This window comes from Mobula hypostoma, chromosome 22 (assembly GCF_963921235.1).
Source record: "Mobula hypostoma chromosome 22, sMobHyp1.1, whole genome shotgun sequence".
NCBI lineage: Eukaryota > Metazoa > Chordata > Chondrichthyes > Myliobatiformes > Myliobatidae > Mobula > Mobula hypostoma.
Window position 1 is genome coordinate 28619940 of NC_086118.1, and position 17797 is coordinate 28637736.

Genomic DNA, 17797 nt, shown 5'->3' on the forward strand with positions numbered 1-17797 from the left:
TTGTGTGGGGAGTTTAGGACCAGAGAGTACAGCCTCAGAATAATGTCCATTTAGAATGGAGATGAGGAGGAATTTCTTTAGCCAGTGGGTGTTGAATCTGTGGAATTTGTTGCCACAGGCAGATGTGGAGGTGAGGACATTGAGTGTATTTAAGGCAGAGATCAATAGATTCTTGATTAGACAGGGTATACTTTATACTTTATTGTCACCAAACAATTGACACTAGAACATACAATCATCACAGTGATATTTGAGTCTGCGCTTCCCGCTCCCTGAAGTACAAATCGATAGTAAATATTAAAAATTTAAATTATAAATCAAAACTAGAAAATGGAAAGTAAGTTAGTGCAAAAAGAAACCGAGAGGCAGGTCCGGACATTTGGAGGGTACGGCCCAGATCCGGGTCAGGATCCGTTCAGCAGTCTTATCACAGTTGGAAAGAAGCTGTTCCCAAATCTGGCCATACTGGTCTTCAAGCTCCTGACCCTTCTCCCGGAGGGAAGAGGGATGAAAAGTGTGTTGGCTGGGTGGGTCGTGTCCTTGATTATCCTGGCAGCACTGCTCCGACAGCGTGCGGTGTAAAGTGAGTCCAAGGACGGAACTTTCAAATCCCTTACTCACTCTTCCTTCAGTTAGTCCTGATGAAGGGTCTCAGCCTGAAACGTCGACTGCACCTCTTCCTACAGATGCTGCTTGGCCTGCTGCGTTCACCAGCAACTTTGATGTGTATTGCTTGAATTTCCAGCATCTGCAGAATTCCTATTGTTTCCAAGGACGGAAGATTGGTTTGTGTGATGTGCTGTGCTGTGTTCACGATCTTCTGCAGCTTCTTCCGGTCTTGGACAGGACAACTTCCATACCAGGTTGTGATGCACCCTAGAAGAATGCTTTCTACAGTGCATCTATAAAAATTAGTGAGGGTTTTAGGGGACAGGCCAAATTTCTTTAGCTTTCTCAGGAAGTAAAGGCACTGGTGGGCCTTCTTGGCAGTGGATTCTGCTTGGTTGGACCAAGCCAGGTCATTTGTGATATTGACCCCAAGGAACTTAAAGCTTTTGACCTGTTCCACTTCTGCACCACTGATGTAAATGGGACCGTGCGGTCCGCTACTCCTTCTGAAGTCAACAAACAATTCCTTCGTCTTGCTGACGTTGAGGGATAGGTTATTGTCTTTGCACCATGCCACCTGGTTCTTAATTTCCTCTCTGTACTCAAACTCATCATTGCCCGAGATACAGCCTACAATTGTGATGTCATCAGCAAACTTATATATTGAGTTTGATGGAAACTTGGCTACACAATCATGGGTGTACAGTGAGTACAGCAGGGGGCTAAGTACGCAGCCTTGTGGGGCACTGGTGCTCAGAGCGATTGTAGAGGAGAGAGAGAAAGGGTATGAAAGGTGATGGGGAGAAGGCAGAAAAATGGGGGTGAGAGAGAAAATGAATCAGCCATGATGAAATGGTGGAGCAGACTCAATGGTTTGAATGATATAATTCTGCTCCTTTATCTTTTGATCTAAAACTTGAGCATGGAGTCTCCTGACCTCCATGTGAAGGAGTGTGCCAGGAGTAGTACTGTCCAAACTTCATGTTCTGAGGGATTTTCATTTATCAGTTTCTTTGCAATTTGTCCTATCACAATCCAGCTTACTTTTTTAATGTTACCAGTTTGAAACATAGGATACTGCAATTAAATCTCGGATGTAAATCCTCCTTCTCAAGAGCATACTGTCATATGAACCAAATTGTATTCACTCTGATTTAAGCCATTTTTGGTGTGGTTGGAAAATATTAAGTTAAGAAAATCTACTTTTGCAGAAATCATTAAATTCAAGATAATTTGACAACTTTAAGTGCACTGTAATCTGTCAAGATTGCAAAGAGAGTGGTAAAAGGAAACCATTTTAATATGAGAACAGTCCCTGGGAAGGGAAACATAGATGGATATAATCAAATCACCTTCTTTTTGCTCTCTGTAGTTGTCAGATTATGGTATACCCATTATTTTTTTTAATGTTTACAAGAAAATTAAATAAAGCTCAAACTGTAGTTTAATGTTAACTTTCTTTTTCTCTTCATAACAAATTTAAAAACAATGCTATCTCCCGAGCAAGATATTTATCAGCAGCTTGGTTATTTACAATGAAACTCGCACTTATCCAATACTGTACTCAACTCTTAGGTGCAGGCATCAGTGTTCTGAAGAGAATACCCCAGAACTTCCCAATTCCAAAATTGAAAGATTCTCCTGCGATTAAAGTTGGAAAGTTTAGAACATAGACTAAATAATTGAGTGGACACATATAAATTGAGTATGCACAACTCTTTGATATACTCTGCATTTTTTGCTTTTAAATGTAAGTTAAAGATGCATGTGTAGGAAGTTTTATTGATGCATTTTTTTTCCAACTTCACCACTTCTACAACAGACTTCGAACTTTGGACATAGAATTTATGAGAAGACTGAGCAAGGTGGTAAACATTGTCCCTGTCATCGCAAAAGCAGATACTCTAACACTGGAAGAAAGGGATCTCTTCAAGGATAAGGTAAGCAATTTACATTCCAAATATCATTTTAAAGTTAATAATTATCATAAACGTAGCAGAATTTCTTTTCATTGTCTTACCATCTGTTTTCAAGGAGATTTCTGATGCCTGAAGGAAAATTGTACATTGTACAATTATACACTGTTTTATTTTGGAATTGTATTTGGAAGCAGAGAATTTAAATGGAAGCATGGGTCTTTCTGGTGATGCAGATGTTATTTTTCTAAATTTACATACAGCAGTCTGTGATATGTCCATTTGTTGCATTCGTTGTGCCAGGTTATTTCAAACTATTCAAGACAAAGTGTACGGCTGCCTCAGGTTTAGCTATAGTATGATGCTTCTCATGAACTCAAAATGACCCCTTAGTGGTTTGCAGCCAATGGAGTATTTTTGAGGATACAATCCTGCTGTGATGCAGGATGAATCATTGAAATGAGAAAGATTCCAAGTACTCTTTCCTACTCTGTAATGAAATATTGTGAATACAGCCATGACATATAGAGGCTAAGATCCAGCATCTGTTCACATCTGTCTCTTTTCTCATGATTGAACATGTAGATATTGTGGTTCGGGCAATATTGGGCTTAAACGCCTTTCTCAAGAAGTTCTAGGCTTATTTTTTTAGGACTACTATACTCGAGGGAGTGAGCCATCCAAGGCTACATTTCTTGCATAAAAATTATGTCTCTTTGACGTGACAGATGGAGATCATGTGAAAATTTGCAACAGAATTGTAGATGAGCTCCAAAACTGTTGAATTGTGGCCAGAGGTTAGTGCCAGATGTTTATTTTAAATGGTGATGCAATTGGTCAGTTTCAATATGACCTTCCTTTGGTCAGCATTGGCCATGGGTATTGCATCCTAGCTGTCTGTGTCAAAGTCAACACACAAGCCAGGGCAGTACAAAATGGCAAGCAAGCATGCAGCAGGCTCCCCCCCCCCCCCGCCCCCACGCAGCTGATGAATCCAAAAGAATAGCAGAGACCGATACAGTTTTACACCAGGCTGTCGCAGGAGTTGCCAGTCGGTGTTAAACTCACCGCCGGACTGCCTCAGGGTTTACTCCCAAATCCTTACCCATGAGTGGGGATAGCCACGAAGGCAGCGGAGGTCTGAGATCAGAGTATTCCTCCTCCTAGATCACAGCTGATGAGCCCCATCTGCCCGAAGCAACTGGTTTTAAGGCGCCAGTAACCCACCTTTGCACCATCTCCTGTCAGTAAATATAGTTCCCCTGGGATTAGTAACTAAGCCAACTTGAAGCCCAGGAGCTGGACTTGGTTGTGAAAGATTATTTGAAATGCATGTCATTTGGTGTTTTTAATTGGTAGTGGGAACTTATCCCCACTACACGCCCCTCCTCCCGGCTATGACAGTCTTGGGAACCATCAGGTTCAGCCAGTGCTAACTAACAATTGAACTAGAAAATGCTATGTTAATGAGATGTTTACAGTGATTTTACATTTTCCAATTAACCATTTGGCAAATACCCTCATAGGCTGTTGTTATCACAGGTATAAATTGCAGCTAATTAGAAACTACGTTTAAGGTGGGATGGGAAACTAGATTTAACACACAGAGGACAATGTAGTTTCTACAAATGCATTGGCTACAAACAACTTCTCAGTCTTTTGGCTAAGTGCAAGTGTAGTGTCTACATGGACTGACTAGAAGTGGACCTCCATAGATGCCGACTTTGAGGGCAGAAGTCAAGAAGAATTCTCCATGATCAAGAGGTGCTGATGAGAGTTTAACCTGCTGACTTAGGGACGGATCCTCGTGTTGATTGGGAAATCAATCCAATGCTCGTTTCCAGCGATAAACATTCCAACTCAGTCAGCGTGACTGCATCGGCAGGAGGTCTGGGGATCTGAAACGCTGTCAGGGTGTCACTGAAGGATCCCAGTGGGGGAACCCTTTCAACTGTGATCACTTCGTTGGGAAATTCCTGCTGGAGTATTGCATGTTTAAGATAAAGGACATCATCTACGTCCTAAACTTCACCATTAGCAGCTCCTTTGAAGTCTTCAAGTATATGCCGGGTTGCAAAAGTTGATGCAGGATTTTTGAGAAGGGAAGCAAGGCACCGCTGTTGCTGCTGAAGACACGGCCACTTTTCACGATCCTCACCCAGAGGAAGTGTGTGATCATGGAGCATATTTTCAACCTGCATATGCCTGCTGTGAACAAGCTCACCTTCCTGGCTCATTATGCTGTGGGAGCAGGAAAACGTGTGGATGTCAAGGACACATTTGTGATTTGGGCAAGTAGTGCCAGATGAAGGTCAAGATGAGGGTAGATGCAAATAGCTCCATCATCCACCGGCCCTCAGTCTTTGTCATTAGAGGGAACTGCAATGACACAGAGTCTGCTGGTCAACCCAGCTGACCGTAACTGGAACGTGCCTGGATATGTGGTGTCCCAGTACATCTGCAAGTGCTCCAAGCAGAAAGGCCGTCAGACCATGAGCTGCAGGGAAAGCAAGTGTTGCCATCTGTGTGGGGATGCGGGGCATCTGTACAAAACCTGCTCAAAGTGTGAAGTACCTACGCTCAGGCAATCAGAGAGGGATCTGGCACAGGCTGACACACAGGCAGGGGGGACATGGGAGCTGGGTGTCAAGCTGCTGGCCTCAGAGACTACTGAGAAATTAAAGAGGGAGCATGCAGGCTGGAGAACCTTGAAGCCCTCTTCGATTGCCCTGTATGCTGGTGGGAACCAGCTCCAAGGACAACATCAAAGTTCTCATCCACTAAAATGGTTTAGAAACAAGGCAAGTAAGAGGGAGCTGCACAAACTCCAGGCAGAGATGCAGCAACTTTTGAAGTTGGGTGGGGGGGGGGGGTGGAGGGTGATGTTGTGGATGTGAGGGAGGAGTTATTATTATTAGATTATTAGATTAGATTATGAGGACACGCAGTCCTCTTTTAATGTCATTTAGTAATGCATGCATTAAGAAATGATACAATATTCCTCCAGTGTGATATCACAGAAACACAAGACAGACCAAGACTGGAAGACTAACAAAAACCACATAATTATAGTTACAACAGTGCAAACAATACCATAACTTGATGAAGAACAGGCCATGGGCACAGTAAAAAAAAGAAGTTCAAAGTCTCTTGAAAGTCCCACATCTCACGCAGACGGGAGAAGGAAGAAAACTCTCCCTGCCATGCCCGACCACAGTCTGACTCTGAGTCGTCCGAAAACTTCGAGCCTCCGACCAGCCCTCCGACACCGAGTACCGAGCACCATCTCTGCCGAACGCTTCGACCCCAGCCCCGGTCGCCAGCAGCAGGCAAAGCCGGGGATTTTGGGGCCTTCCCTCCAGAGATTCTCAATCGCACAGTAGCAGCGGCAGCGAAGGGTTTTTCAGAAGTTTCTCCAGATGTTCCTCTGTGCTTCTCACGTCTGTCTCCATCAAATCAGAATTGTGCACGGCATCCTACTTACAAATACGATATCATTTCACCGGAAAGCTGCGCGCGCTGCATCGCGCTGCGATCTTCTCCTCCCACCTTTCCGCTTTACACAAGGTAAAGGACTGACAAGGTCAGATTTTCATCTCTGCATCCTCCAAAATTAGCTTACAATGCAGGGTCTGCCCTGTGGAGCAGGATGAAACATGCTCACACTCCTTCCAAAAGGTTCACAGGGGGAATTCTGTGATCCACAACCTTAAGAAGAGGATGGTTCAGTAGCATCCTCCCAGAAGGACCTACTGAGGATCTGCAGATTCTTCTATTTCAGTCTGTATGACAGAAAGGCCATAGGCAGCACAGACTTCCAGAACTTCCTGTCCTCTTCCATGGAGATCTTTGAGGATAACAAGTGGGAGAATCTGGACCAGCCCATGGCCCTGGAACATAACTCCCACTATTGGCTGCCCCACCAAGGACTGTAGTAGGGACGAGACAGTCGCTCATCTCTTTGCATGCTGTGGTTTTTGCGAAGAGCGTGTGGAGAAATGTGCCTGGGCCTGTGTCACAGTTCATCCTGAGCAGCTGCGTTTTGGGTTTATGGGCTGTTCCCAGGAGCAAAATTAAGGACTGCTGCAAGACCATCAACCTGGTAAAAGACGCACTTTGGTCTGCGCAGAGCTTGCTGGTCTGCCAGCACATTGATGAACATTGCCGACATTCCAGGCTGCAGGAGTACATGCTTGGGACCCACTGGAGCTTTGTACAGCTACCGCAAGGGCACGGTGGGGGCAGACCACTGTATAGTGTTCTTCTGCTACTGGACATGGAGGGGCCGGGTTGAGTGAGGAAGTCCCTCATTTGATATAGTAGTGTACCGCTCCAGGGGGGCATATGAGTGGCAATAGAGCTACTGATTTTAAGAAAAGTAAATGAACACCACTTAACACATTGTCTATAAATGTAAGAATGGAACATTACTGTGTGGTTTATTCTTTATTTTGAAACAAGTTTATTTTGGTTAATATTTTTTCGACTGAACTCATGAATGCAAAATGGGATGACAAGTAAGACTTCATTTTACTTATTTAGAGAGAATGCAGACCAGACTCTTGAGGCCCAACGAGTGGCACCACCCAGCAGCCTACCTACTTAACACTAGCCTAATCAGAGGACACTTTCCAATGACAAATTAACCTCATGACTTGTATGTCTTTGGACTGTGGGAGGAAACCGGAGCGCCCAGCGAAAACCCACGAAGCTGACAAGGGGAACGCATATTCTCTTTAGAGACGGCGCCAGAATTGAACTCTGAACTCTAGTCTCCTCAACACCCCGATCTATAGTAGTGTTGCGCTAACCCCTATCTTTCCGTGGCTCCCCAAACCTCTTGGTTTGGAAATTTTTTTATATTAACTTAAGCTAATAAAGGAACATGAGCTTGTGTGAAGATTTTGTGTAGTGATCTAATCAATCTATTAAGACTTTCCACATCCCTCCTGTTAAGCTGCTTTGTAAACATTCCCTCTTTGCCCAATCTTTAGGTGTTTTTTTTAAACTGTCTTAGACTAGATAATCATAGAATTGTTAACTCCTTATACTAAAGTTATAAGCACAGCATAAAACAATAAAACAAGACCAATTTTCAGAGTAATTGGGTTTTCCAGAAAATTTCCTACGACATCTGTGTGGGTCTCTTGGCAGCAGAATATGAAAAGAATAGTATTTTTGTGTAGGTGGGTGTGATGATTATGGGAACTGAGGAGTATTATACTGTGCTTGGAATAGAATAGTTTAGAGTTAAGTTAAATGTTTGCTCTGAATTTGATCATATTGGAAATACCTGCTGATTTCCAAGCATTTTGTACTATGCTATTGTAAATATTACCATCACAAGAAAATCTGCAGATGCTTGAAATCCAAATAAACACACGCAAAATGCTGGAGGAACTCAGCAGGCCAGGCAATATCTATGGAAAAGAGAAATCAATTGACGTTTCGGGCTAAGACCCTTCATGAGGACTGGAAAGGAAGAGAAGTCAGCATAAGAAAGCCGGGGGGGGGGGGGAGGAAGAAGTACCAGGTGGTGAGTGATAGGTGTAACAAGGGGTGGGGGTGAAGTAAAGAGTTGTGAAATTGATTGGTGAAAGAGATACAGGGCTGGAGAAGGGGGAATCAGATAGGAGAGGACAGAAGGCCATGGAAGAAAGGGAAGGGGGAGGAACACCAGAGGGAGGTGATGGGCAGGCAAGGAGATAAGGTGAGAGAAGGGATCAGGAATTGTGAAGGAGAAGAGGAGCATTTACTGGAAGTTCAAGAAATCGATGTTCATGCTCTCGGGTGTCAGAGTATTCAAAGATAAAAACAGGTTCTTTAGATGACATATGTCACTGGGTTTCAGTTGGGTCTACATGAACAAGGTTTTAAGGTATGTCACAGAGTTCACCAGGATGAAAGCCAGCGTATTTGCCCAGCTACAACACAAAATGTTTTTCGATGTTGTTTTGGTTTACTTTGTTCAGTAGGATAAATTGTAAACTAATTAATTGTATGTTGTGCAAAAATGGAAGTACCAATTTTGGCAGAGCTGCAATTAAACTGAAAATGCTCGAAACACTCAGCAGGTCCGGCTTGGATTCTGTCTACAGACCCTCCCACTGTTCTCGTGAAGCTCTATAGATAGTGGGGGGTAGTACCTCATCTTTTGGATAAGTATATTTTAGCTTTGCAGAATCAACACTGAGTTCCAATTTAAGTAAAAACTATTGGTTCCTTTTTTTTTCCCAGTCAACAGCTGCTGACAATCATTCAACGATTGCCCTCTGTACTTCTCCTTGAGCCTTTATCATCCTTAATTTGCTAAGCATCTGTTCAGCAATTTATCTTAGTTGATCTTTTCTTTCTTCTCTCTTCCCCTGCCGGAGTGCATGTATAAATAACAATTCCTTCTACAACATTTTCTAACTCTGATGGACAGACATTGATAAAAACTGTTAAAACATTTTACACTGAACATTTGATCCTCCTGGAGTGTTTATTTCAGCACTTTATACTTTCTTTACAGCTCTTTATATTACACCTTTCCAATATGATCATCGTTTGGCTGTAAAAGCACAATTATTGGTTCAAAGCTATTCTAACTTTCTGTTTTTTTTGGTGGAATATTTTTCATATTAATGTTCAATAAAACTGCAAATTTATGATTTTCCTGGAGAGAAATATAATAAACTGAGAAATATGAACTATTTTATTTTCTTGTACAACCTTTGTAACGGTTGTAGAAGCAAATGGCATGAGCTGTCAATATATAATCAATAACCTGTAAATCATTCTGAAATAATTATTAGTTATATTTATTAAACTAAGTTTATTAGTTTATGCATTATCAATTAGTAATCCTAATCAATTGATACTAAGATATATAATTATGATTCCCTCTGTGAGTTTGGAATATTTAACTCTCGACGCCCTCTTGTGTTCTTAACTGGAATGACGCAGGATATATATTTTAACTTGTTACAGATTTTCATTCGCTGGTCTATTGGGTTTTATTACTAGTTCAGGTTTATGATTTGAAAGCGTTTTTTGGTGTGTGTAGGAACGGCTAGCCTTCCAAGGGATATTTCCGAAAGATTTACTGAAGTTTGAACAAACTTAATTAATTTTGGTTGAGCTACTTTTTGGGGTTTTTTTTTGCTAAGGCCTTTACATGCTATCTTGCTCCCCTTCTCGCAGAGCAGTGACTCATTCCAGTGTTTCGCTTGCTTGAATGAGAAGGTTTGGGCTGTTATTACAGTTTGTGAAATTATTGCATAATTGGTTTGTTTATGTTGGAAGAGGAGAAACAGAAAAGGCGGAAAATCCACCATTTGGTGTTTCAGTTTCCATTGTTACTAGCTCAGACACACAAGTGTATCAAATTGCTGCTTACATTGTCCTTTGTTTTTGGAATCTGCCTTCCTCTGGCATTTTCCTTTAGTACAATATGACCAGTGTAACGTTAAGTCAGAAAGTACATACAGCAATAGGGGTGAAAGTAAGAAGGAGTCAGCTTTAATAGCGATGAGACAATATTGCTAAGAAATTGGAATAATCTTCATCCCTGTTCCGCAACACTTTTTGTGACAAATTCTCACCATTCAAAGTTAATGATTAGAAAACAGTTTAGATCGTTTTGATGAGAACTATTTTTCACAAAACAAATGCCTTCTACTGCTGTAAATGATAAACATTGCCATTTGCAGCGTGATTTCCAAAAGGAACTGTATTTCCAAATCCAAGATCTTTTCCTAAAATTTCCTTGACAGCTATAAACTATCTTGCATATCAGCTGTTGGTGAAATAAAAATAAAGAGTTGTTCACTTCTTGCATTGTGGGTTGAATATGACAATTGTATTTCATCAACATACATCAAAGTTGCTGGTGAACGCAGCAGGCCAAGCAGCATCTATAGGAAGAGGTGCAGTCGACGTTTCAGGCCGAGACCCTTCGTCATTTCATCATGCAATTTTAGCCCTAAAGATCTATAACTCAGAATCCCTTAAAAAAGTTTGTGCAGCACGAATTAAAGATGCACCCAGTCAATTTTAGTCATTGGTTCTATGGTCATACATCATGACATTCTGAGCCAATAGTGGACCTCAGCGAAACCAATCAGATAATTTGCATAGTAGTGACCACGTTGAAGCTTTAACTTGAGTTTTCTAATCTCTCATGAAAATTCCAACAATTTTTCTTCAGTGATTCATGTAGACCCACAGTGATTTTAAATACTGCTATTAAATCTCTGCTTTAATCCCAGTCTATACAAGTAACTCCAGCCTGTCCAAATAACTGTGGTTCCTCATCCTTAAAAACATATTTGTGGTTGTTTTTGTAAAGTATTCAATCTCATTGCTTCAGCTAAGGCTGAATTAGGTGTTCTGCATGGGTTAAGTATTACTTCCTGGATTTTGCATTAGATATATTGACTTATAAAGTTCAAAATCACAGATCTTAAATTGTCTTTAAAATGCAGTTAATAAAGAGAATCCACTCATCAAAATGATTCAGCCAAGCATACCTTCTGATTTCCCTCCCTTCTGTCCTCAGTGGAGCCACTATCCTGTTCAAAATTGACATAGTTTAAATCTCCCTTTATCACTGATGCATATGTCAGCAATTTCTTGGCAATTCTGTGCCACTGTCTCTTATCTGCTAAGAATATCTCCACCATGTGGCTAACTGATGCTTGTAAGGAAAGCAACCCGAAAAGCATTGTAGTATCAGATGGCAACAACAGCTGCACATTACTGATAATGTCTGGAGACAACACTCCTAGGTTTGTGAGAACAGACATGGGGTAGGTAGGGAATAGGGCATATTGTGATTAAAGAGATTTGATCGAGAAAAAATGAATTAAAATATAATTTTTAGCAATCTTTTCCTTCAGAAAATACAGGTTATTTCCTCTGCAGACTGGAAAAGTGCAAAGCACAGCAAGAATTTAAATGTATTTGTTTGATCTCTGGAAAATCTTTAATAATGAGAGAGTCACATTAAATGAGATGGTAGCTGGACATCGAATGCTAAATTTACGGTGTTATGCCAAATCTATATGGAACACTAATTCTGAAGCAATTCTACAGCCGTGTGCACGGTAATAATTTTATGCACACTTAATCCTGAATTTTGTTCTACTATATAGCAATAATGAATCTGTATCGTGCCTGAGAAACCCATATGGATTGTTTATTTTTATACAATTATCTCAGTCTGTCAGTGCTGAAAAGTATATTCCATTTACATTGAATTAAAATCAATCGAGTTACTCAACAGTGGAAATATATAGCTTGACAGTTTCATCGTGCTACCGGGGGTAGGAGGTTGCAGTTAGCACATCAGAAATTTGTAAAATAATTCCTTTAATTCCGAGGGATTTACGCAAAGACTGGCACATAAGTGGTTAAAAGGTGACACGATCAGACAATCTTTACAGATGGAAAAGTAAAGAGCTGAGTAGCTTCACAGGACTTGTGTCTTCTGCACAAACTTCACAAGGTTGCGCGGACCTCCAAGATATATCTGGAAATCGACATCAAAGAAAATGGACAAATGATTATAAGCAAGATTATTAATGTATTTCCTGTAGTTTGAACACAAGTTAACAGACACAGATAGAATTCACATAAATCTGCACAGTAATTGGCTGAATCTTAATGAAAACCATTTTGTTTCTTTGCAGATCAAAAATGACCTTCAGAAGCATGACATAGATGTTTATCCTCAAAAACAGTTTGATGAAGATGCAGAGGATCGCCTATTAAATGACAAAATTAGAGTTGGTAGAATTTATTTCTTCTAATACCCAAACATGCATTGCTCAGAAATGCCCTCCTGTTGCCTATTTAAATGAATGCCTTTGTGATGTGACATTGATTATATTTGTTATTTTGTTTAGTTAACCAGTAGACCGCATAATTATTTCCCTTAAAATAAATGGTGATCAAATACATTCATTTTGAATCTTAATGAAACCCCTTCAATAGGCATCATTTATTTGGCTAATGGTTGCCCATTTTGGGATATTGTATTTCACACTGACTCGATGAAGAAACCATTATTTATTTTGCTTCTGGTTACATCGCTTCTGGTGGCCTGAAAATTGCCTTCAGATGATGTTTTCATTTATAAGCAAATATACAAATTAAATTCCATGTTTCCAGATTTAAGCACTGCTTGGGCAAGTATTTTATTCTCCGATCATGATAATTTATCTCACTTGTGTCCTGATTTGCCGTTATATCTAAAACAATGGTGAAGATTCTTCTTTACCTAGATGTTAAGGAAAGATCACTTTAATCTAGATTTAACCTAGAATTAACGGCAAAGCTGCCAACATTTGCTAATATCCATGTAAATGAAAGCAAATTTGGATTTTCAGATGCAGTTTAATGTAAAATCCTGCAACGATTCTCAGTGGCCCTGTGCAGTCAAGCTGAAATTACTTCAAGGATATAAATTTTGGTGTCACTAAGTGGGAAATGCCCTGGGCCAGATCGTTCTGATTTTTGCCAATGATTATGGTGAGAACTGCCGGCACAAATCTATTGAACTTGTAAATTCTAGGCATCTGCACATGACATAGAAACATAGGAATTCTGTACATGTTGACAGATTTGAATGGACAAATCATTAGTTCACCACTGCTAGATATTAAGACGGTTTGTGCTGGGATTCCTCAGTATTACAGTGGGAAATATCCTCCGGGATCAATGCCAGAGCAAACCCAGGGCAAGGCCCGCGGTTCCATTAATCTTACTAAGAATAGGATAGTATGTAATAGAGACAGGTAAATACTGTATGTTTTTTCAAACAATTTATTTTGCTTTATTTTAATGTTTCCAATTGTGCGTGTTTTTATGAATTTAACTTATTGCAATATCATTTGGAGATTTATATTAAAGGTACTGTAAATAAAATCAATAACCCCTTTCCCAGCCAGCAATGCCCTGCCCCAGTGGTGTTTGCAATGGAGCCTCCTTTATAACCTACCAGAGCCCTGTCACTGTGCAGACTACCTATTGGAACCTGGGTTACAGAGGGTCTGTGAGGGATGTTCTTCCTAACCAGCCGAGGTCCCTGCTTCATTGGTGGACTACAGCTGGCAAGCTGGTATTTCAGGACGGGCAGTGGGAGGTGGGCAGGCAAGGGGGAGTAGTGAGTTTGAGTGCCTGACTGGATTGAGCATGATTCAACCCATTAAAAATCTTAGTGTGCACTTAAAACCTTAAAGTAACCAAGTCATAAATTAAGCTTAAGAAAAAGAATTTTATACAAACGCATCAAATTTCCTTTGTTCACAATTATCTTAAAATATAAATAACTTAAAAATTAAAATATGTTAATTTGTGATGTGAATTCTGATGATTTTTGCTCAATGCAATGTTTAAAAGTTATTAAAATAGTTTTCCTGTATAGTTCTGTGAGAGCATTAGCTGTGCAGTTGGCCTGATAGCATCATAGCTACTGGACCCCAGGGTTTGCATTTTGTGCGTTCTTTTCCCAAAGGAGAGGTTAGCCAAACAGTGAAAAGAGCAAGAAGTTTGCTCTTGAGCACGAAGTTAAAACTTTCCTTTTATTTTCCATCTTTAGAATGAGATTGTATACACTGTTGTGTATTTATGGTTGGTCAGCTACCGATATAACCTCAGGAGTTTTTCCACTGCTAAATCTGTCCTCTTTACTTGTTAACCATTGTGTGTGACCACTTTGTATATGCATGATGCATGTAAGGAAGCTAATGCCAAAAGACATCTGCTGAAAGTGGGTGAGGAGAAGTTGAACCACTATCCACACTGAGTATGATTTGATCTTAGCTGAAAGGTCATAAAGTAAGCTTGTATCTTCAAGATTAAAGGGGAACAGGAACAAACATAAAATGAGACACTTTTAGAATCAGTGAGGAATCCATTGTTGACCTGAAGTAAATTTGTTATGAATGAACTCTATTTTTTAAAAAAAGAAAGAAAGCAGACTAGCCATTAGGACAATTTCTGTTCAAGGACCTCGCTTTCATATTTCGCTTCCATATTATGCAGGAAATGGTGCCTTTTGCTGTGGTTGGAAGTAACCTTGAGTACCAGGTAAATGGAAGGAGAATTCTTGGCCGGAAAACAAAGTGGGGGACTATTGAAGGTAACTCATAACATAATTTTAACTAATTAAATTCAAAGTTTAGAATAACATATAGTGTTACAGTAAGGAAACTATTCTTTAAATCTTATCACCTGCACCAGTGATTTTCCTCAGATGAGTAATTTATTCTAATTCACTTATTATTATGATTATGAGGACACGCAGTCCCCTTTTATTGTCATTTAGTAATGCATGCATTAAGAAATGATAAAATGTTTTTCCAGAATGATATCACGAAAACACATGACAAACGGACTTAAAAACTGACATAAACCACATAATTATAACATATTGTTACAACAGTGCAAAATAATACCATAATTTGATAAGAACAGACCATAGCACAGTAAAAGTCTCAAAGTCTCTCGGAAGTCCCATCATCTCACGCAGACGGTAAACCTCCAGCGCCGCCAACTTGTCCATGCAGCATCCGACCGCAGTCTGACTCCGAGTCCATCCGAAAACTCCGGGCCTCCGACCACCTCTTCGACACCGAGCACTGAGCACCATCTCTGCCGAGCGTTCCAACCCCAGCTCCGGCAACAGGTGATACGCAAAGCCAACGATATGGGGCCTTCGTCTCTGGAGATTCTCGATCGCGCAGTAGCAGCGGCAGTGAAGCAGGCATTTCAGAAGTTACTCCAGATGTTCCTCTGTGCTTCTCATGGCTGTCTCCATCAAATCCGGATTGTGCACGGCCCCCGAGTTACACATAATGGATATTCATTTGGAGCGGCCGCGTGCTCTGCGTCGCGCCGCCATCTTCTCCTCCCTCCTTTACTTACTAAGTAATTTCAGGGTTCATCAACAAATTTATTTATTTATTTATTGCCGTACTGCGTGGAATAGGCCCTTACGCCTCTCGAGCCATGCCACCCAGCAATCCCCTCCGCAGGTTTACTGTTCTTAAATGCATCACAAAATAGTTTTAATCCTAATCTTAAACTGGAAAATGATATTGTTTCATAGAATTTGAATTTGTGATATGGAAGTTTTGTGTGAAATTTTCAATTAAATGCGCCATGTGGAAAACTAGAATAATTTTTAGGGTTTAAAAGATAATTTTTTTAAAATCCTGTTATATAGAAATAGATTATAAAACACTGAGAACTATGCAACATTCAAATTTCTCAGGACTTTGTGATTGAAAATCATTTTTGCCTGGAGTAGATCATGATTGCAGGCACTTTGAAGTTGCAGATTACCACTGGAAAATCTGACTGGACTCTTCCTAGCATCACTCAGTCTTGTGGCACTGACATAGTTGTTCCGTCAAGGGACAATATCAGTTCTGCAGTGCTGCAACCTTTCTGCAAGCATGGCAGTCAATCAATGCAGTTTACAACTGAAACTTGCTCATAAATTGCAGTATTTTCATTGCAATAATTTTGTCATTGCATACAGTACCAGGTCCTTTCCTTTACAATTAGTACTTTGCCCATTCACAAAAGACCTGCAGAAAAAGAAATGCTTTCATTGCAGATTTCAATGAATACAGAATGTCTGTCAAGGTGTTTTTTATTCCACAGTTTTCTGTGAAATCTCTGGTTGCTTAAGGCAAGCCAGTCATATGTATTCAGCTTATTGTCAATATGATTATAATTTTCTATTTTTAAAAGAGTAAACAACTTGGCTTTACAAATGTCCACTCAGCAGCACATAATTGTTTATCTCAACCAGCTTATAAATTTTATTATGTGGGCAGTATTGAGAATTTGAGCTTCATTCAATTCATTTCAAAGTTTGGTTTAGTCAATGCCCTTATTCTAACTGAAGTCCCGTTGAAATACTTTGTAGAGAGAACCGTGCCTGCAGTGTTATCACTTCACGGAGCAGTGCTCATACTGGGCATTTTGGCTTTCCTCCGCTGTGGTATTGCCCATCAGAGCCCAAACACTCCTTGGAAAGAAAAAGAACAGAAAAGCTTGGATCAATAAAAAAAAACCTTTCATGATCTCAGTTTATCCCAAGGAATTTTTCCAACCAACAAAATATATCTTGAATTATAGTTGGTGTTACACTTTGAACTACAGCAACCAATATAAACAAAGCAAACTAAAATGTAATAATGACCTGTGTACATACATCTGTTGATGCTTCTGGACACATCTTCAGTGATGTTCCTGGAATCATCGGGTGTTTCGGGTCTTTCAACATCATACAACCTCCTCCAGGTGACCCAGCCGGGGCTGATCAGACCCCAGCTTGTGTCCAGATGGCTAGCTACTTATGACTCCATGGCTCCGCTCTTTTGAGCCACAGCCATCTTGAAGCCCTCTCTGCCGTATCGGTGGTACTGCGGATGGCTCTCCTCTTCCCCTCTCCCTCGATGCCCAAAATGCTGAAGGCCCTAACTAAAGAACAGGCTATGAATCCCCTACAACCAACCTCCACTGGGAGATACCTCACTCTCCATCCAGCCTGCTGACAGTTGCTGACCAGTCCTGCGTACTTGGAGAGCTTCCTTTCAAAGGTCTCCTCCAAGCTATCTTCCCATGGGACTGTCAGCTCCAGCAGCACCACTTGCTTAGTCAACTCAGACACTAGGACAATGTCTGGTTGCAGGGTGCGATATGGTTGGGCAACTTCAGCTGCCCTTTGAGGCCCACCAACAGCTGCCAGTCCCTTGCAGAGGTCAGAATGCCTGCAGATGTTCTTTTGGCAGGTATTGGCTGCTCCCCAGCTCTGACAAAGGCAATGGTCTGCTTGGAGGGTCGGGACCGCTTCGCCCACACAACTCCTGCGCTGACGGCTTCAGCGATGGTCTTCAGGACCTGATCATGCCTCCACCTGTACCATCCCTCACCAAATGCCCTTGCACAGCCGCTGAGGATGTGCTCCAGAGTTCCTCGCTTGGAGCATAGTGGGCACGCAGATTACTCTGCCTTGCCCCATGTGTGCAGGTTTGATGGGCTTGGAAGCACATCGTACACTGCCTGGATGAGAAATTGGATGCGGTGTGGTCTGGCTTTCCAAAGATCAGCCCAGGTCACTTTCCTCTCAACCGCATTCTCCCATCTTGTCCAAGCTCCCTGTTGCTTCATTCCCACCGCCTTGCAGGCTCTCATCTCCTCCACTACTGCTCTCACCTCCTCCTGAACTAGACGATGGCTTTCCTTCCCTCTGGTGTCCATTTGGGGAGTTG

General features: G+C 41.1%; 1 protein-coding gene across 5 annotated transcripts in view; it reads left to right on the plus strand.

Moving 5' to 3' along the window:
* LOC134360240 (septin-9-like) overlaps positions 1–17797 on the plus strand; it is a 341520-nt gene that overhangs the window by 313284 nt on the left and 10439 nt on the right. For all 5 annotated transcript variants that reach the window (XM_063074342.1, XM_063074345.1, XM_063074344.1 and 2 more), the window contains 3 exons: positions 2432–2549; positions 12200–12295; positions 14556–14652. In XM_063074342.1, coding sequence (XP_062930412.1) covers positions 2432–2549; positions 12200–12295; positions 14556–14652 — 311 coding nt within the window. The remainder of the gene's footprint in view (positions 1–2431; positions 2550–12199; positions 12296–14555; positions 14653–17797) is intronic.